Source organism: Embiotoca jacksoni, unplaced genomic scaffold (genome assembly GCF_022577435.1).
Source record: "Embiotoca jacksoni isolate LCO1_2020_lvr unplaced genomic scaffold, fEmbJac1.0.p SCAF_15, whole genome shotgun sequence".
In the NCBI taxonomy this organism is placed as follows: Eukaryota; Metazoa; Chordata; class Actinopteri; family Embiotocidae; genus Embiotoca; species Embiotoca jacksoni.
In genome coordinates this window covers 10,247,870-10,267,589 of record NW_027185285.1, presented here as the reverse complement: position 1 = coordinate 10,267,589, position 19,720 = coordinate 10,247,870, and the positions used below count along the sequence as shown (strand labels likewise).

Here is a 19,720-nt window from a genome sequence, read left to right as displayed (position 1 = left end):
TAAAAAAATCAGCAGAGTAAAAAAAAAAAAGAAAGACAAACTGTGAAATCTTAATGATAGGATCAAGGGGTCTTCAACACCACTACAAAGGCTGCTCTGTAGGCGGATGCGGCAGCGTGCGTCAGTGTGTGAGCGTGTGAACAAGAGTGTGTGTGTGTGTGTGTGTGTGTGTGTGTGTGTGCGTGCGTGTATCCAGGTTGACAACGGTTGTTTCTGTTCTCTCTATAGACTAGTGTTTCAGGACTCAGTCCTTAGTCCCAGATTGCCTCAGGTAGGGTCAACTCAACACCAAACCCACAGTGTGCATTGTTTTACTGTACTACTTCCTCTGATCTTACGAATCATCTTCTGATCTGGAACATGTTGTCTTTTAGTCATTACTACAACAACAACAACAACAACAAAAACGTACCACTGCTTTGAATTTTTGCTTTATTTTTCTACTAACTCACTGAAACGTGCACTCTTTTTTTTTTCAATTGTGGGGAAGGATTTTGTTTGATTGTTTGTTTGTTTGTTTGTTTACTAAACTACTAAATTGTACCGAGTGTATATTTTTCCTTCCAGTCTGTTGAAAAGAGAACCTGGTCTCTTTTGTCTGGTCAGCTAGTTTTGAAGAAAAATGCTACCTTTTCTTATTTTGTTCTCCCGTTGGCAGAAATGACAGTCCGCCTACAGCTGTGGTCAAATGTTTGCACACACTTGTCAGGGATACTAAAATCACAGCAGTTTGGGGTTTTCACTCATTCTGGTAAATGCTTTTTTTGTGACATCAAGAAGTATACTTTTTTTTTTTTTGTCATAAAAACAAATCATTTTGGTTTGTTTCATTGTTGTTGTTTTTTTCATGGGTCATCTGAGGCTCCCTCCTGAAAGTCGATCAGCACATCATCTGTCAGAGACCAACTCAAGTCAACTGAGATTCTTCAAGTCAAGCGGGCCCTTTTAGTTTACCGAGGCTGTAGCTGTTTAATTTAGACCGGACAGGACCGGGTGTCACTCAACGAGGACCTCGTCTCACAGCAGCTTACTGTATATCATAAATATTGTGGGCATAGAAAGGTGTGTAATGCTATTTCACCTCATGAGACTTCCTGTCAGTGATTATGGTTTACTACATTTTGTAACTTCTCTGTGTCTGTATAAACAGAGTATGCTTGACTGGATGCATTACAATGATTGTCACTATGGATCAGTCCAAAGAGTTCAGTACAGAGTGACTCCTGTCAGGTCTGGCCAGACTGTGCTGTGGAGTACAGTCCAGCCAGGTCTGCCTCGTGGCACTGACTGCTTGTTCTGTAGTATATCCAAATTGGCCGCTGCCAAACAGGGGTATTACTATGATGGGGGGGAAAGGGGGGGGGGTTTCTTTGGTCGCCTGTCTCCGTGGCTCTCTGAACTGCCCTCCCAGTCATTTCTGTAAGGTATTGTTGGGGGTCTGTGTTGAGATCGAGCTCTACCCAAGGTCTGTAGGGAGGGTGAAGAACAGCTGAGAAATGTGGGTCTTTCACCGGGCAGACGACTGGCACTCCTCCCTGTACTGGCTCTGAGCGTCACGTACTGTCATACCCTGAGGCCATCTTTGAGAGAGTACTTCCTGTGCGCCGATAGGGGTCTTTCCTGGGGTGGAGGCAATATAGCTAGCGCTTCCTGCAGACGTACCGAAGCGGAGCTTTTGTGAAAGTACACAAATGGCTGCAGAGGTAGTTATTATCCCAGTACTGCTGTAATAAAGGTGTCCCTGACAACTATATGAAACCTTTGACTGTACTCTTAATGTGCATTAGCCTGTGCAACTTTTTTTTTTTTTTTTTTTTTCCAAATTGGATGGTTTTGTCATAAACTGTAGTTTTCTTGCATTATTCCTTTCAAACTGGAAGCTGCCATTGGACAGCGTCAGCCGGTGGTGAGCGATGCTCTGAAAGCCTCGCGCCTCGAGGGGCTCCAGCTGAACTAGAGAACATGGTCTCTTCCTGAATTAACCCCCCCCCCCCCCCCCCCCCCGCCTCCCAGGATGATTATTGAAGCATGTGCTGATCAGCTGCTGCATGCAGACATAGTGTGTTCCAGCTCCCACGTCCTCCTCCTCCTCCTCTCCACTCACCCAGAAAGCCACGCCCCCCCCCATCCCTCTAACAACAACAACAACAACACCAACCGCCCCTCCCACGTGTCCTGCAGGCAGTCTCATTGAATGAAGCGGTGTTTCTGTCGTGCTTTGCTCTTCTCAGTTCTGATCAGGTCCGAACGCAGTGGGATGTTTTTAATTTTTTTATTTCTTCTTCTTCTTTTTTTTTTTTCTTTTTTTTTTTTTTTTTAGTCGGTCTGCGTTGTAATTTTGGGTCATGCATGCCGTCTCGGTGCGAGGAGATGATTTTTAGCGTCAGTCGAGGCCTGTGTGGATGTGGATGTGTTTGTGTGCGCGACTTTTGTTTCCATCTTTTCTGTCTTGTTTTTCTTTGTTCTAAATCCTCACCAAAGAACACAAAATAATTATAATAACAAATGTTGTTTTTCGTCCGTCACCACTGGAACTTCCGCACTCTGGTATCCGTTAGTGTCCTCAGCCTGTAGGTGTCCTCTTGACGTATCTGCTCATTACTCGAATCTTCTGTCCTGACAAGACAATGAGGATTCTATATGGCCTCAACTGTGAGCACTTTGTCTTCCACTGTTTTTACCTCCCCCTCTGCCGTAGTGGTAATAATACAATCTAACTCAACTCGGACAGCCCAATTTCCTCTCTCTGTCTCACTGATAAAGCACTTCTTGTCCCACATCCAACAACACACCACCTCCTTCTGTCGCCATACGTGAATGCAATATACTGACGCGCTGTCCTTTTTTTTTATTATTATTATTTATTGTAAATGTTAAGAAAAAGTTTTTTCTTTTCTTAATACGTGCAGAAGTATTTGCAACATTTATCCGATTACATATTTCTTTTCTTAAAATAAATGTATATTTGATAATACATTAAATATTGTTTATAATACACCTTTTTTAAATGTATACAATAATTACATGCAAATACTTCTTTTTAATTCATGTCAGTTTATTGCATCTCTATATGGTGCCCCTCCCCCTTCATTTACACACTTTAGCTCAGGTGTGTTCTACCTCAGAGGAGTGAGTTTATTCTGTTGTGTGTGTGTGTGTGTGTGTGTGTGTGTGTGTGTGTGTGTGTGTGTGTGTGTGTGTGCGTGCGCGTGTGCGTGTAGGGAGGCTACCCTGCTGCTGCCGCCGCCGCCGCTGCCTATCGCTATGCCCAGCCCACCGCCGTAACCGGAGCAACCGCCGCAGCTGCCGCCTACAGTGACAGGTGAGGTCAAACCAGGACGCAAAGCGACGTACACGTACACACACCTCGACGTGCAATTTGGAAGGGCGTCATGATTTTGGATGATTTCTGAATATTTCGGAGTAGTCATCGAATCATAGAAAGATGTCTGGTCTATCAGCTGGTGTTTTAGGATATTTAGAACGGCGTACAGACTCTGTTAAGGAGCGGCTGTTGCGTAAAAAAAAAAAAAAAAAACTTTATTCAGTCACGCAACGTACGTATTAAGAGACTTCAGGGGAGATTAATGTTGCAGCTGCCTGCATTGGACCACAAGGTGAAAATAATTTATATAAACTGATCTGACAAAACAAAAATATCATCAACTAAAATTTGCATGCAGAGCTTTATAAACTATATGATTATAGCGTTTATTTTTCTTCATGACGGATGAAATGTCCAGAGATATATTTACTGCACTGAGGCGCGTTTAATCTCGCGCGTCTGACTTTAAACTGCCGTAGGTTTTTGCTAACCTGAGGACTTTTCGGTACAAACTTTATTGAACGTGACCGCGATGCTCATCGTGTCCGAACGTTCGACAAACTTGCCTTTAACAGCTTCGTCCTTTTTCACTTAAGCTTTAAATGAGTAACCTCTTGTACGCGGTGTTTGTCTTGCCAGTTACGGCCGGGTGTACACTACAGATCCGTACCACGCGTTAACTCCAGCTGCTGCTGCTTACGGAGTGGGAGCCATGGTAAGAAAACTCCCTCTACCTCTGCACAAACACCCACAACAGAAATGAGTCGTAGTTTTAATAAGGGGAAGGTTTATGGTTAAAAAAAAAAAAGCGGTTTGTTTATTGGGAGAACCCGAAGTAGGGGAGGGGAAGCGGGGCTTTTCTTTGGCTCGACCGCTGGACTTTTTCTTGCCTGTCCTCTGGAAGACATTTCACAAAATCTGGGTCACAAAGCTTGGAAAAACAGTGAATAATTGAATTATGTGTTAGCAGTCATGGATCAATAAATGTATGACTTGTGGATTTGGTTGTACAACGCTATATATAAACAGCATTTTTACAGATGCACTGTGGTTGTTTCCAGATGTTTTCACTGCGTTTCATGCCCGTGTTGTCCCCTCTTGTCTCTTCCAGGCCAGTTTATACCGGGCAGGATACAGTAGGTTTGCTCCGTACTAAAACCACAAATCCCACCCAAGGAATTTCACTTTGCTCCAAAAACCCCTTTTTTCAGGCTCTTTGTTTGGCAGGAGCTCCCCTCCATTTTTCTGCAGGCAGACTCTACGACAACTGTTGTTTTTTGTTTGTTTTTTTTTTTTTTCTTTTTTGTTTGGTTTTTCTGTGGCGAGAGAGGTCATTGCCACATCATCAACTCTGTTCCTGAACTCGTCTGAGAACAATGGGAGAAAAAAAAACAACAACTGCCTGGAGCGTCTCCCACATAAAAAGCTGGAGCCTGCTACTTTGAAAACTATCCGGGGCACAATTTAAGACGGTTTTTAAAAACACTCTGGGAACGGGAAGGAGAGCGCGACCGCTGTTCCTGTGTGACCCTTCACACTACAAACCTTTTTTTTTTTTTTTTCCCCTAAAAATCTCCAAACTCCCAGTAAATCCACTGATCCACTGCCCTGTAATCAGACCGATATACATTCAGCACCAAGTATCCAGTGCCCTCTGCATTCTCCTTTAGTGTCGGTCTGCACCGAACTGTAGAACTGCCACAGCGCACAGCACTACTAAAGAAAAAGGTACTTCTGTTTTTAAACACTACATTGACATCGAGCTCTCTCCTCTACAGTCGTCCTCCCTCTGGTTCACCGTCGTATAATAATGGACAAAAAAAAAAAAAAAAAAAAAAGTATAAATGGGAGTGATCCATACAGAAGATGGAGGAATTCTTCTTGTTTTGCAAAAATGGAAAACCGAACAATCAGCCGGAGGAAAACTTCTGCTCCGCATCCAACTGACAGAAACCACTGTTGTCCAACAATGAACATTATGGCATGTCTCCTTTTTCTTTTCTTTTTTTTGGTCATTTTTCTAACATTTCACAACTCCCGCTGGGTGGAAAAGGAAACGCAAAGAAAGCAAAACATTTTAAAAAAAAAAAAAACGTTTTTTTTTCTGCATTACCTCAGTTTTTCTTGCATCCATTTTGTTTTGCTGCAGTTGAGAAGAAGTTGCAACGACATGTCTTTATATAAACAGATGAAACTCTCCATTCCCCCCCCCCCCCCCCCATCAACAAGAGCCATTGATTTGTCCCTATTGCTCGTCTGCACATGTTTTATTAATTACCACGAGTGCAACACTAAGATGAAGTCGGTTTTGAACTGGCGCTGTATCTTTGTCCATTTTAAAAAAAACTCTTTGCATCTCCCGGCCTCTTGATCTGTTCATCATACTTCTTCCAAGAAAAAAAAAAAAAAAGAAACGGACATTGTACATTTCTTATCTCCTTTAAAAAGAAAACGTCAGACATTCCAGCTGTGGCGGCGACGCGGTGAATGAAAACTCATTGGACGGACAGCGAACCACACAAGAAACACAAATGAACTAGATTTAGCAAAGCGGGAACTCCCCCGTGGGAAATGGCGTGCGGGGATCCCTCCCGGCCAATCGAGATATTTCTGCCTCCGGGCTGCTCTGTGCTCGAACTCTGCCGCCCGGAAACGGTGTCTGATCTCGACTCGGCAGAACAGCAGATCCCTGCAGGACATCCCAGATTAGAAACACAGTGAAGCACATTGAAACAGAGATTTCACTCCTATAATGAAGAAAAAAAAAATGAAAAAAAAAAATAACCCAACAATAATGAGACTTCATGATCAGTTTACTGTGTATATTTATTCTTTTCACTAGCTGTCCACATCATTATGTGATTTTTAGGTCCCTCATCATGCTCTCTGGGATTGTTCATTCTCTGTAGTTTTAACGGTTTTTTTCCTTACCTGCGCACCTGAAGGCATCATAAAAGGACTGGCAAACCATTTATCGACCAAGTCTGTGTCCTGTATGTGCTTCATCTCCATATACTCTCACTATGTTATTACTCTTATTTACCTTTTTGGTTCCAAAGATTTTTCTGAAGAAAGCACATTTTTGGTCCTGATGTATTTCTCTTTTTTTGTTTGTTTTTTTGTGCCTGTTTGTTGCCTTTACTTTCAGCCTTTTTTTTTTTTTTGCTCCATGTTTGATCTGTGGGTTGCAGCTGTATTTTGCAGTACAGAGTCGTAGCAGCACCCTGGGAAACTCATTGCAGCGATTTTTGGGAATGACGATGCTGTTAAATCGAACTCGGTCCACGCTCTTATTTATTGTCTTTGTTTTTATTTTTTTTTGCTAACTCGTGAACACAGTGTAGATGCGGACGAGGGAAATCAGAGCAGGTGGAGTCATTAAGGGAGACACGGACAAGACAGGTAAGACACGAGGGGATATTTCAGATTCGTTTCCCTGCAGTGGCCAGATTACATTCGGCCCCGCATGTCCACGCGATGTCAAAAGGGCCCTGTGGCCCAGCAGTGGCTGCCTTTTGAACAATGAAACGACGTGTGGGTGTTTAGTCGAGGGACGTGGTGAAGGTGAGAAGCTGAGCCATTAATCATGAGTTGACAGAGTAACAACGTCCCCCGCTGTCGTTTTTCTTCTTCTTCGGGGGGGTACACTGTGCTCAGGGTGGAGCGGACGGTGCGAGGAAGGGTCATGTTGTATTGTATGATTGTGAAACTGTGTGCAGTAGGTCCAATGAGTATTTTTGATGAGCATTACCTCTTTTTTTTTGTTGTTTTTTTGTCTTTTATTATTCCTGACAAGTATTATCAGAAGTGTTGCTATGCATGCTTTTGCGAGAGAGGAAAGGGTGTCGGTCTTTACTTTTCATTTGTGCATGAATTCGAAATGCTGGAGGAGGAAGTTGAGGCGGAGGGTGTTCGCACCGCAGGAGGTGGAAAGAGCTGTTATGCGATGCGATGCGAGGCGACGGCAGCGACGAGGAATCTCGGTGAAGGTCCGGCACGGGAGGTGTCGCGGCGCGGAGGGGGAGGAGCCGAGCGGCAACGCTGCAGCCGATTCGGTCCGCTTCAATAATCTGGGTTATTTCTGCTCTGTGCCTCTGTGGTCGTCGTGGTAATCACCAGTCATATCAGATGTGTTCAACTCAATTCGGTGTGTCTGGACCCCCGTGGTTTTGCTTTTACAATGAAAATAAAACTCCAATGGCCCGCCATATGGCAATCCAGGCGTACGCTGCTCGGTGAGACTGCTGATCCGGGAGCAGTTCGCTTCAAGGCTGCTACAGAGTGTCGTTATGAACCCGCCCACAGAGATATGCTCATTCGGCAACATCTCCACCTCGCTCATCCAGCTGGCAAGAAGCTGGTGTTCGAGGTGGTGGAAGCGACAGCGACTCCACCGCGCTGATTTGGCTTGGCTTGGCTTGTTTGTGTGTGTGTGTGTGTGTGTGTGTGTGTGTGTGTGTGTGTGTGTGTGTGGCTCTACTAATTGGAGTAAATCTTATTTGGGAGGCTGCAAACTAACCACAGAGGTGTGCCGGGAGGACACAGACAGCTGTTGGCCGCTGACCCCGACTCACCGCACTGTGCTCGAGTCAACCCAGTGGGAGTTTTTGTACAGCGATTTGATAAATGGCTTCGAATTGCATGTGGAGGTTGTTGTTGTTTTTTTTGTTTTTGTTTTTTTTGTCACATGCTCTCAAAAGCTCATTTATCCAAGTGATTTTTTTTTTGTTGTTTTTTTTTTTTTTTTTAAATAAGTGACATGTATTTTCTCACAATGTTCTATTTTGCCATCCTTGTGTCTGCCTTCTGTTTATTCTCCATTATTATTGAATGTATATATGAAATAAACTGTTTGGTTTTTATTCTGGTCTTTGAATACTTATTGTCGCCTCTCGGGTTTATCATCGCGGGCCTCGGCACAAAATGGTTATCAGGAGGTGATAGAGCACATTTTTGGAGCTGGTCACCATTATGCTATTTCCTTCCCACGATTGTGTCGGCCTTATCATTTTCTTTGCAGTGTTTTGTTATCCAGTCAGGAGTGAGGCTGCTTTAAATAGTACAAACCCCACTAAACTGAGGCGAGATAAAAGTCTGTAATGGTTGAGGGTTCAGCAGAGTTGCATCATGTTGATAACAAGCGTCCCCAGGAATCGCTCCTCAGGACCGTCCACAAACTTTCCCCTCTCGGTGCGTTTGCTCGTGCGAGTCAGATGATTGATGGAGCCAACGATTGCGCACGATTAATCCCACTCGCCCGAGCTGCATCGGCTCTCGACTCTTTGTTCCTCCGGACTCAAAAAACAAAACAAATCCACTGCTCGATAAGCTCTTCTGCCACCTCCAAACTTCCTCATCGCTGCCAGGGGGGGGGAAGAAACACCAATCTGGAGCAATCTTTAATTGCATCTGGAGTTAATGGCCGTAAATGGGCTGGATGTGGCAGGAAACCTCATATCCCTGCTAATTGCTCTAATGCACAAGAGGCCAATTGCCAATTTGATGGCATGCTCTCTGAGTAATTGAAGTTGGGCTAATTGGAGGGAAAGATTGAAGGCTGTCTGATAAAAGGGGCATGTGTAAAAGATTGCATCTATTGAAGTGAGGAGTTGACCTTTTGAGGATGGCACATCACATCACCACAGGCCACGGCGGGAGAAAAATGAATGCAGAACAGACCATCTCAGACCGTGCAGTAGAATTTAAATATCCTCTCTCTTGTAAATAATATAGTGCCATTATAAAGCCGTGTGGTCTATGGTGCTATACTGCGGCTAAAACACAAATCTTTTTCTTTGACTTTAACTGCGGTATATTTCTTGCGTAGTTTATTAATCGCTTTCGATTTGTAGTTTGACTTGAAACCAAAGAGGTCTGATTCACCATTAGAATACAACAGAGGCTGGTTTCAGACGCAGAATAAACAAGTCTGTGACCAAAACCAATAAAACCGGAAGCAAAAAGTTGTTTGCAATCCAAATCATTTTACTCTGTTCATTTTTTGAATATTTTTTACTTGCAAACTTGATTTTTAATTACAGTGTGAGAAATTTCCTTTAAAAACAGTATTTTTTTTTTTTTTAACTTGCATAAAAAAAAAAAAGACACAAAACTGCCTGCATAGACTTCACAGCCCTTGTTTCCTCTCTTCCTGTATCCACCCTGAGCTACTCGGTTTCTCTTGGTACGCCCTGAAGTTGCCCCCTGGTGGTCAACTTGTGATACTACCACACAGGGAATGAGCCTCTGCTTTGCAGCATGACACTGATCCTGTTTTGAGTGTCAGACCTCCATATGACAGTTCAAGAAACAAATGTCGAGCTTTTGTAGATTTTATTTTTTTTAAATTTTTTTATTGAGAACACATTTTACAAACAAAAGACATGTTGGTGAGAGGCATACCTTGTATTCCTCAAATCTTTCTATGTACAAACAGAATACATTCCTTGTTTTTGGTGCACCAACGCAACCCTGAAGCTGTGATGTAACTTTGAATATGAAGATGTTAATCAGTGATGGCACAGTCCCTCCCTCGGTGCTGACAGGTCTCTCGTCCCGTCCTCCTCCTTGTCTCGTCTCATCTCTTCTAATCTCCCTTCCTTTCCCTTTCTCACCCCTCTCATCCCTCCTCTCACCCCTCCTCTCATCCATCCTCTCATCCCTCCTCTCACCCCTCCTCTCATCCCTCCTCTCACCCCTCCTCTCCACCGTTCACAGATGTCTCTGCTCCTGCTTGGCACCTTCAGAGTGACAGTTTCACGCCTCCTTTATCACCTCGGGGTGATTATATACCATTTCTGAGAAGCACCCATTGTGTATAAGACACACACACACACACACACACACACACACTCACACACATACACACACACACACACATACACATGCACACCATTAAAGAGACTCTTCCACTAAGCATTTGTCATGTGGATTTCCTGCCTGGAGAAAGCTGGTGTATCTGAACCCATCCAGCCTCCATGAACAAACTCAAGCAGATGACTCATACTGCTGAGCTTTTTTTTTTTTTATTGTTGTTCCTTTTTCGGACAGGATTTTACATCCTACTGGACATTTTTCAAATGGACGGACAAGGAAATTAGTATTTTGTACAGATTTAGTGTATGTAGTGGGCCACCTTCTGCTTTTTGTATTTGGTGTGTGTGTGTGTGTGTGTGTGTGTGTGTGTGGTGGACAGAAACGTGTGCTTTTAATCATGTCCGTAATATTCATCATACGGTTCGCTGTAGTTGGTGGTCTGGGGCCGGGGGATGGTGTAATCTTTGTCAGGGTCGATTTCCTGAAACACACGACGACACATATCATCACACATTCATCACGTCGCCGCAATTAACAGCCACGACGGACTGCGCTTTCATTAACCCTACGAGATGACTTGGCCATATCTGCCTGCAGCAGCAAAAGGTCACAGTGGTTAATGTGGAGTCCAGTGTGTGTGTGTGTGTGTGTGTGTGTGTGTGTTTAAATGGTTTTAATACTGACTGTCATGGCGAATCCAGCGTCGTAGGGTGATCGCAGCGATGGCTGGGTTCTCCTGCCTGAAGGGAGACACATGATACAGTTAGCTCATTATCAGGTCATTACATGCTGCTCATCAGGAAGGCCCACAGTGAGAGCCGAGCGGACTGATAGCAGAATTAATTTGGTTCTGTTGGACACGGACTCCATATTCATTTTTGGCTCGCGGTTATATTTCAGCACAAACGAATGTCAGTCAGTGGATCTCCCACTTGCTGCCAAAATGTTTCCTTTTTTTTCTGTTTTATTTAGCTTGACTTAGATTTCAGAAACACGGCTATTTGTACATGCGGACAATAATTAACATTTGATTAAAAAAAAATTAAAAAATGTAAGAGACTATGGAGAATAAATGACACCATCTTCCCTTAAAAATGACAGAAAAAAGACATGAATTTCAAATATGCAGAAACTCGTGATCAAAATTCACGTGAAACGTGTAGATTCCCCGTGTGAAAACTTTCCCCCATATTTTCTCCATGTTATTTCATGTTGCAGCCTCTAGCGGCGCTCGGTGGTATTACAAGCTTAAGGCACTTCTGCTTTGGCCCCATTTTTCTACTTGGGAAGCTATAAATCCACTTTTACATACAGCTAATGGTTGCAACATGTGGCAAACATGTGTCGTACATGTGATCACGCGTGTGTCACGTGGAAACGTGTTTTTTTTTTTTTCTGTAAGGGTAAGCCAGCAACACACTTGATTAATTGGACGCACCTGTAGTTTGTCAACTAATGCTAACCAACATTTGCAAGCTTTAGATGACATTGCTTTGTGACCGACTTTACTGGTGCTACTGCGCTTCCTTTCTAATGTATTTATCATTAATCCTTAACAGTCAGTTGGTGCAACAGAGGCTGTCGTTAAGAAAACAAACATAATCTCGCTCTAAGTGGGATTTACATTTGTTGATTTTGGAGGTATTAGCAACTCATTTGGAATTCGTTGAGTCTAAACTTTCACTTTCCACGAGGCTGTTTTTGGAGCAGAAACAATTATCTAGTTAATCAATTGGTCAAACAGCAGAAACTAACTCCTGATTGTTCATTAATTTGTTGGTTTCAACTCAATTGTGAATATTTAATGGTTTTCTGTGTCCTCTTTGTTGCGAAATGAATCTTTCAGACTGATGTTCTTTCTGTCCCCTGTTGCGCCTTTTAATTAAGACATCGTCTCACCTCTCCCGCTCTCCCCATCACTCTCAAAGCTCCCGTTTTCCTTTCCTTCCTTCGGGCTCTGCAGTCCGGGGATATCAGCACTGGGGCTGGTCCAGCCTGCGAAGCTCAGAGGGAGCTCCTTGGACGTGGCCTCACCCCTGCAGAAAAAGGCAACCTGGGACAAGCCGTGGCCCATCAGCAGCACCCAGCCGTTGGCCACCAGGGCGATGCTAATCACTGGGTCATCCCAACTCGGCCGACGGCCCAGCTCAGGGTTCCCCCTGGTCAGCATGGCGATCCACACCACCCAGACGCAGGCAGAGAGCAGCAGCGTGAGGAAGAGCAGCGTGGCGTGTACCCTCCACTGCTGGTTGGCGGGCTCGCCGTAGCTGTAGCCGTACGTGAAGCAGGAGCGGCACAGGAAGTTCAGGGAGAGGATCAAGCTGACGGCCAGGAGGCACAGCACGTAGATCTGCAGCATGACGAACTCCTCCTGGCTGTACTCGCAAGGCTTCCTGTCCCGGACCAACACGAGGATGAGCCACTGGGTGGAGATGATGACCTGCACAGCGAAGAGCCCCAGGGCCACCGCCGGCTCCCCCCAGCCCCGAGCCGCTGCGAAGCCCAGCAGAGCGAGGCAGCGAGCCAGCAGGCAGGAGAAGGCGAGGGAGAAGAGCACGCTGAAGAGGAAGAGCCGGGTGGGGCAGGTCTGAGGGGTGAGGCGGATGATGAAGGAGAAGGTGATGGCGAAGATCCCGGCCGTGGCCAACAGGAACATGGACATGCAGGCCACGATGCCTCCGATGTTGCCGCGACGGTGCCGGGCCGAGACGCAGATACACAGGAACCAGAGCAGCAGGCCGAAGAGGAGACAGACACTGAGCAGGAAGCCTGAAGTGGCCAGGGTCTCCAGCACGATGCCCCACGCTGCCCGCCGGTCACACAGGTACCTATAGATTGGGTTTAGTCCGGTGCCGCAGCCCGGCACACGCGTCAGGGAGGTAACGTTTAAGTAAGAGGTCAGGCTGACTGAGCTGTTGTTGGTTGACTGGCAGAGACAGGTGAGAGGGACGTAGAAGAGGAAGAGGAGGGGGAAGAGGGATTCGTGCTTCTTGGATGAAAAGGCCATATTCATCTCGGAGACCCACATGAGGCTTCAGTCCTTCTTTTTAACTCTCCTTTGATATGGCAGGCCTTTACTCCTGAAACAAACCAAAAAAGCGCCCATCGGCACAAAATCCATGTTTGACTGTCAGATGTTTTCCTAAATGCGTAAAAGAGTGTGCTGCAGAGCAAGCAGGGTGAAATGGGAGATGATATAACAAAGAGGTCGCAGCATGGAAGAGAAGTTTGACAGGCAGAGTGAAGAGAGGAGGGAGAGGAGGGAGTGTAGGGACATGCCAGAACAAGGCAGGGAAGAGTGAGCCAGGGCTGAGGCTGGAAGGAGAACCGATGACAACATGGAGGTGAAGACTGGGAAAGAAAAGCACGAATAAGGAGACGGAGAGAGTCGCCACACATGAGGGTTTTTGCTGTTCAGAGGGGAGCTGAGAGACGAGCCGAGATGGTCGCTCCTGATAGCTGAGTGTCACTTCCTCCAGCCCATAGAGGCGCCTTTGTTTCACAGATTTAAAGATGACCTTTTGGTAGTTTTAATACTGGATAAATATGAGCTCAACTTTGCCCCATCACTGACCTGAAGTTGTGTAGTTGGTAAAGTTTCAATCGGCCGATTTAAATGTGAATCTCGAAGCATCATGATGATTATAAGTCAATTATAACAGGTGTTATTCGACTTTTAAATGAACACAAATTCCATTAATGTCACTAAATATTAAAGAGAAAATAGCTGCTGTTGTTTAGCGGCCGTCTTAAAACTATTAAAGATAATCATAAGTAGAGGCTCCTTCCAAGCCAAACTTTTACTTTAAAAGAAGAAAAGAAGGTCAGTACCTTTTATCCTTCAAGGTGCCAGTGAAATCTCTCCATCAACAAATGATGAGGAAGCGGGTGAGGCGCTGAGGTCTGGAAGCCGCTGCTTGGAGAGGTATTGTTTTCAGCTCACATCAACAGGTAAGAAAAGAGAGAAAACCTGCACACTTGACTCAGTCTTTCCCTTTCCGACCCCTCCTGTCTGTCTTCCTCGGGTTGGGCGCCTCCCTGAGATTATAGGTGGGGCTCCTACACCTGGAAGTGATAGTAGGAGCAAAATCACACCTCCCTAGTTATGAATCCCGGAGAGAATTTGCATCCCATTTGTTGATAACGTGGGCGCTTCATATTGAACCCGGAGGTGTGCAGATTAAGTGAGCGATGTTCCGTCACATGAGGCACACATGCTCAGGAGGGGTGAGAGGCACGGTGTTGTGAGTTGAGAGCGTTATAAGGTGAGTCCACCTGACTCATCCCGGCGTCACCGGGATGCGGAGCGGGAGCAGCTGTCGCCGTAGTTACGGGTAAATCACAGCAATAACATTTAAAAAAAAAAAAAAAAAAAAGTCGTTGAGTTAGCCGCGGGGGGAGTTGCATCAACACCAGAGAATCCTTTTGACTGTTGTCTGTTACAAGCCCATACGTAACGCTTCCACTCATGCCCGTACAAGCTCGGTGTTTACAGGGCGTGTGCAGTTGAATCTGAAGTCACTCCTTAACTCTGAATTCACCCAGAGGTTTAAGGCCTACAAGGACACAGCTCTGTCTTTTACATCATCAAGCTCGGTTGTTGCATCAGACGAACGTATTCACGTTGTATATGTGTGCATTGTACGTTACGACAAACCTCTCCCCGATACTTTCAAAGTCTTGCGTCACGGATCTGTGAGCGCCTTGTCGGTGCAGATCATTAGATCATTATTTTGACACCATGGCAACGCAAGTGTCTGGGAAAAGTTGGTGATGATCAACGGCAGCGGTGTTGACAGACGGCATGTGGAGGTGTTTCGTTCAGTGAACGGTGCAGTTTAAGGTCTAGACTGAAATATCTCTACCGCAATTGGATTGCCACAAAACATCCGCGCGATGTTGACGCTTTTGTTTGATTGCCGTGAAAAGTAGCATTAACCTCACCGCCAGGCTTAATTGTGATCGACCCACTGGTTTTGCATCTCGCGTCGATCTACACAGTTAATGAGATTCCCGTCGGACTCAGCTGCACTTTGTGTTTCATGGTAATGTTCAAAAGGAAGGCCAGCTATACTGTAACATGCTTAAATTAGATAGTCAACACGACAAGCATTACACCTGATAAACATCTACATGTTAGCGTTGTCAGTGACAGCATGAATGGAGATTGTTGGAATATAATAAGAGACTGACTTGAGTTTGATTTGTATGCTCGACCTTGTACAGATTAACAGATTATTTATTGTACTTGTGAGAACTCATTTTCTTATTGCATAACTTCTGCCAAAGCAAATACGATGATTTTTTTTTTTTTTCCCCAACAAAGAACCTCGTGGGAGTGTGTTGATTTCAGGAGACCTTGGATTTAGTTTATTATTAGATGCACTCTTTAAACCTTGCAGTTACGACAGAAGGAAACGTCATCAGTTTGGACGAGAAGACTGCTGGAAGATGTAAATGGAGGATACTGTTTCTTATCTAATGTTGTTTTTAGGAAAATTAAGATCATTTGGGGTTTTTTTATTCCCTTTGTTTGGTATGTTGTGTTTTATATCAAACCTGTGCAAAGCAAATGGCCAAATTTAACTCCGTACAAGTACAAGTGTGTGGCTCATATCCCCATGTCAAAATGTAAAATGTGCCATAGCTATCAAGCTATTTGTTATACGCGTGTGTATTTAGTGCATGAGTGCACACAGTTGGCCTAACTAGACTTACATTATTGGCCTATACTGTATGTAAGGAGTCATGAATGTAAGGAGACTGGATGTAATCATTCAAAAACCGGTGTGATGATGGGCAGGTTGGGCTGAAGCCTTCTCATTTTCTTATTTTTTATTTTTCTAACCAACCTTCCAGAAATATATATGTATATATATTTTTTAAATCCCTCAATCTGACAACATGAATAATTTTTTTTTTTCAATTTTCTATAATCAATTTCCTTTTTTTTCAATCTCAAACTGATGAGTGTTGCATAAATCGCCTATATTTTCTAATTTCATGAAGTGTTTCATCAAAAAACAAGAGGGACAACACGAGTTCTAAAAAGAAACACATTTTACTGCAGCTATCCGGACATACCGATTGACCGTACATGCCTTTATTTTGTCTCAGGAGGGACGTTGGGTTCTGATAGCAGCAAGGAGAGAGAGAGAGAGGTGCAGACTGGGATAAAAGGGAGTTCCTCCTCAGTGACGATGTGAAAGTTGTGTAAAGTGTAGCTTCCGCCATTGCAGCACTTTGCACACTCTCCTTGCGTTCCTCGGTGTTTATAACAGCCTTGCGCACAAGGAGTAGAAAATACAATGCAAAATAAACGGGGAGGTAAGTACAAAAGGTAAAGATGGACGACAAGGTAAAAAGGTTCAAAGCTGAGAACAAATTATTTACATTTTAATAGACAGCTAAAAGCAAATACAAGCTTATGTTTTTGCTTGCGTCCATTGCCGCGGGTTGGGAGTGGCAGAGGGAGAGAGGGAAGTCCAAATGAGGAAAGAGAAGAAGTCGGGAGCAGGCTATTATAGATGGATGAAGAGGAAAGGGAACAAGGTATGTGGAGATCATTTTCTCGTCTTCTCGTTTCAAGTATATATATATATATATATATATATATACTGTAAACAGTATCATATAAGAATAATTATAATATAAAAATAAGAACATCATTATGCTTTCCATCCAAAAGCATGAGGTAGATAGACGAGAGGGTATTAGGGGGCCTTATCATGGCGTGCCGAGCTGAGCTGGAGAGAAGGCAGGCAGGAGAGGATCAGACAGAGGAGAGGTGCAGGCAGGCGAGGAAGACAGGAGGCAGCAGGTTTAGATGATGCCGTATTTGGCTAAGTCGCTGAGCTCCATGTCGCCGAAGGCTTCCCATGGGCACACCACTGTGATGTCTGTGCCAAGGCCTTCCATGCCGGGGATATCGTCACCAAAACTGCGAAAAGAGAAAACAAAAGAGGTTGGTGGCCAAAGTCCTTGTGTATGAAGTCAAACTACGTGTAAATAATGATTTAAAAACGGGCCTGTACCCTTTCTGGCCTGGCTTGGGGGCCTTGCTCTTGAATGTACGAGTCTGCCTCTGCTTGAATTTGGGTGGTCCCTTCTTTGGTGTGGTAGGCCCAGTCGTTCCGCCGGGGGCCAGGGCGCTTCCTGCAGGGGGGCTGGCGTTCATTTCTGATGAGGGTCACTGAAAGACAGAAAGAAGAAAGTTTCGTCAAAGAGGAGGCGCTACATGTGCTCTCTCTCCCGGGACTCCATCTGCCACCCTCTGTTAATCCTGTTTCCTTCCAGCCCTTCCAGTTAATCAAGCGAGATTACACAGATTAGGTTAAAGAGCCAGATTAGCTCTAATTCCACTATGATCCCCAGCGGGCTAATTGTCCTTCCTTGACAACATGTGCAAAAAAAAAAATATCCCAACCTTTCCATTTGACCTCAAACTTTTCAATTCGCTCTTTCATTTCGGCGTCCAATCAGCTGCTGACGTTCGATGGTTCCGAATTGGAAATTACACTAACTACTACGGTCACATCATGTGAAACGGTCTACTTACATTTAATTTTCATTGTTGTGTTTCGTTCTACGTCAAATTTGACACCAGCCTTTTGCGAAATGAGTGCATCGACTGTCAAAGCACGTGCGATGGTGTTGTTTTCAGAGCGCGGACCTGACAATCTTTCGAACAAAATATTCTTGTCTGTTTCTCTTGTTCTCATCTCAGACTGGATCTGAAGCCTTATCCTGCCTAAGCTCCAGCGCTCACCCCCCTTCCTCTGACTGCTGACACTGCTAATCCTGTTGAGGCAGTTTGACAGAGGGTGAAAAACACCCTGCTTTTGGGACATTATGTAACTCCCACATATGCGCCACCTGCATCAGCACCAGCAGATCTGGACTGCCTGTGGAGAGGTGTGCTGCCCAGGCTCTCCTGAGCGAGTTGTCTGTCTGCTTTCGTCTATTAGCCGTCTGATTGCTTCCTCTAAAGTCAATCCTCTTTACGCCTGCCGCTAGAAATCACACACACACACACACACACACACACACACACACACACACACACACACACACACACACACACACACACACACCTGTCGTCCTCTTTAAGTTTCTAGTCATGTCTTCTAAGACCCATCTGACTTTACCTATTCACTTTTTTTTTTTTTTTTACAACATTACTAACTGCTTCTCACATTTTGTCAGCCAACTCGGGTGGAAAATGTCATACTTTTAAACTATTCCATTTCTCTTTCTCATAAAAACCTCACCACTTTATTTCTATATATTTACGTTGCTTTCAGAATCATTCAAACTTTCCTGTTACCAGTTGAGTTTTAGTTGAAGCAGTAGTTGTAGTTATAATACACAGTTGTTGAATTAAAGCCACTTTCATCATCAAAGCCATCCTCATCTAAGCTCTTACATTCTCTCCTGTCAATCGTCCACTAGCTCAGTGGCTTCTTTGCTTAATACCGATGTACAAGTAGTTACTGTCACTGATTTGGTACCATAGGTAGCAACATTAGATGTTTCACTAGCTGTAATTAGTAATGCATCCTGTAAATCCTAGCAGTTTCCTCAGTGAGTCAAATCATTAAAGCTGCAGAAAGTCCTGTTTGTTCTTACCTGTTGTCACAGATATCCCAAGAATATCGCTGAATTTGTGAGGATTATTGTTCTGTGCTTTTATATCTTCATCTCTAATCCATACATCCTCCTCTTTCCAGTCAGGTGGTCACCGGAAAAGGTCACCCGAACTGCCTCAGCATGCCACCATCTTCCAGCCCCGCCCTTCCTCCCTGAGTCTATTGCTGCTCCCCTCCCCTTTACCTGATACGGCATGGATGAGGTGCAGCCCAGACAGAGTTAAAAGGTAATCTAAAAGGATTTCACCTGTCTTATCCCCCTAAACCTCAGCATGTGTGCATTTAGCTTTGACGTGTGGAGACAACCTGATGGTCGCGTTTCAGGTCCATGTGAGATGCTGTTTTCACTTGGGGGATCTCTTTTTTTTTTCTTCTACGTAGCCAAAAGTTAACAATGGTGAAACTGAACTTTTAGAAATGACATTATTTCAACGATATTTCAAACATCCCTTCATAGTCAACATTACATAAAAAAATATATTTCAATATGAATTTAAAATTAATAAAACGCAAAAAAAGACCTCTAAAATTGCATTTCCCAAAAAGTTGGGAGGCTGTGTAAAATAAAAAAACAAAAAACTGAATTTCATGATTTGCAAATCACATGAACCCATATTTAATTTAAAATAGACCAAGGACAACATATCAAATGTTGAAACGGAGAAATATTATTGTTCAATGAAAAATATATGCTTATTTTGAACTTGATGCCAGCAGCACTTTTCAAAAAAGTTGGGACAGGGTCGACAAAAGTTGTGTAATGCTAAAAAGAACATCAACAACAAAAAAAACAACTCGTTGAACGTTAACTGTCAGTAACATGATTGGGTATATAAAAAAAAGAGCATTTCAGAGAAGCAGAGACTCTCAGCAGTGAAGATAGAGAGAGGTTCACCACTGTGAATGAAAACAGACACAGTCTGTTGTGGAA

The 19,720-nt window shown here is 44.1% G+C and overlaps 3 protein-coding genes across 6 annotated transcripts in view; 1 reads left to right on the top strand and 2 right to left on the bottom strand.

Annotated features, from left to right (window-relative positions):
- Positions 1-8,187, top strand: part of LOC138198193 (RNA binding protein fox-1 homolog 2-like) — a 50,396-nt gene extending 42,209 nt beyond the window's left edge. For all 4 annotated transcript variants that reach the window (XM_069149460.1, XM_069149461.1, XM_069149459.1 and 1 more), the window contains 3 exons: positions 3,222-3,322; positions 3,965-4,040; positions 4,437-8,187. In XM_069149460.1, the coding sequence (XP_069005561.1) occupies positions 3,222-3,322; positions 3,965-4,040; positions 4,437-4,481 (222 nt within the window). In that variant the 3' untranslated portion in view covers positions 4,482-8,187. The remainder of the gene's footprint in view (positions 1-3,221; positions 3,323-3,964; positions 4,041-4,436) is intronic.
- A 1,465-nt stretch (positions 8,188-9,652) lies between these two features.
- On the bottom strand, positions 9,653-14,346 carry LOC138198192 (G-protein coupled receptor family C group 5 member D). Its single transcript, XM_069149458.1, has 4 exons — positions 13,973-14,346; positions 12,041-13,221; positions 10,826-10,881; positions 9,653-10,622 (listed from the first exon to the last, which is right to left on the bottom strand). Exons 2-4 carry the CDS (start codon positions 13,167-13,169, stop codon positions 10,533-10,535), a joined length of 1,275 nt encoding a protein of 424 aa, XP_069005559.1. The 5' UTR covers positions 13,170-13,221; positions 13,973-14,346; the 3' UTR covers positions 9,653-10,532.
- Positions 14,347-16,806: 2,460 nt separating this feature from the next.
- pde6hb (phosphodiesterase 6H, cGMP-specific, cone, gamma, paralog b) lies at positions 16,807-17,318 on the bottom strand. The gene is made up of 2 exons (XM_069148545.1): positions 17,176-17,318; positions 16,807-17,081 (listed from the first exon to the last, which is right to left on the bottom strand). The coding sequence occupies exons 1-2, from the start codon at positions 17,316-17,318 to the stop codon at positions 16,964-16,966; spliced, it is 261 nt and encodes an 86-aa protein (XP_069004646.1). The 3' UTR covers positions 16,807-16,963.
- Between the last annotated feature and the right edge of the window lie 2,402 nt (positions 17,319-19,720).

What these genes read in the sequence shown, in the direction of transcription:
- LOC138198192 (XM_069149458.1), bottom strand. Translation starts at nt 13,169, where the DNA reads ATGTGGGTCTCCGAGATGAATATGGCCTTTTCATCCAAGAAGCACGAA. An exon ending in TGATGGGGAGAGCGGGAGAG is followed by an intron (nt 10,882 to 12,040) that starts GTGAGACGATGT and finishes GTCTCCCTTCAG; the next exon opens with GCAGGAGAACCCAGCCATCG. An exon ending in ACGCTGGATTCGCCATGACA is followed by an intron (nt 10,623 to 10,825) that starts GTCAGTATTAAA and finishes CGTGTGTTTCAG; the next exon opens with GAAATCGACCCTGACAAAGA.
- pde6hb (XM_069148545.1), bottom strand. Translation starts at nt 17,318, where the DNA reads ATGAACGCCAGCCCCCCTGCAGGAAGCGCCCTGGCCCCCGGCGGAACG. An exon ending in CCCAAGCCAGGCCAGAAAGG is followed by an intron (nt 17,082 to 17,175) that starts GTACAGGCCCGT and finishes CTCTTTTCGCAG; the next exon opens with TTTTGGTGACGATATCCCCG.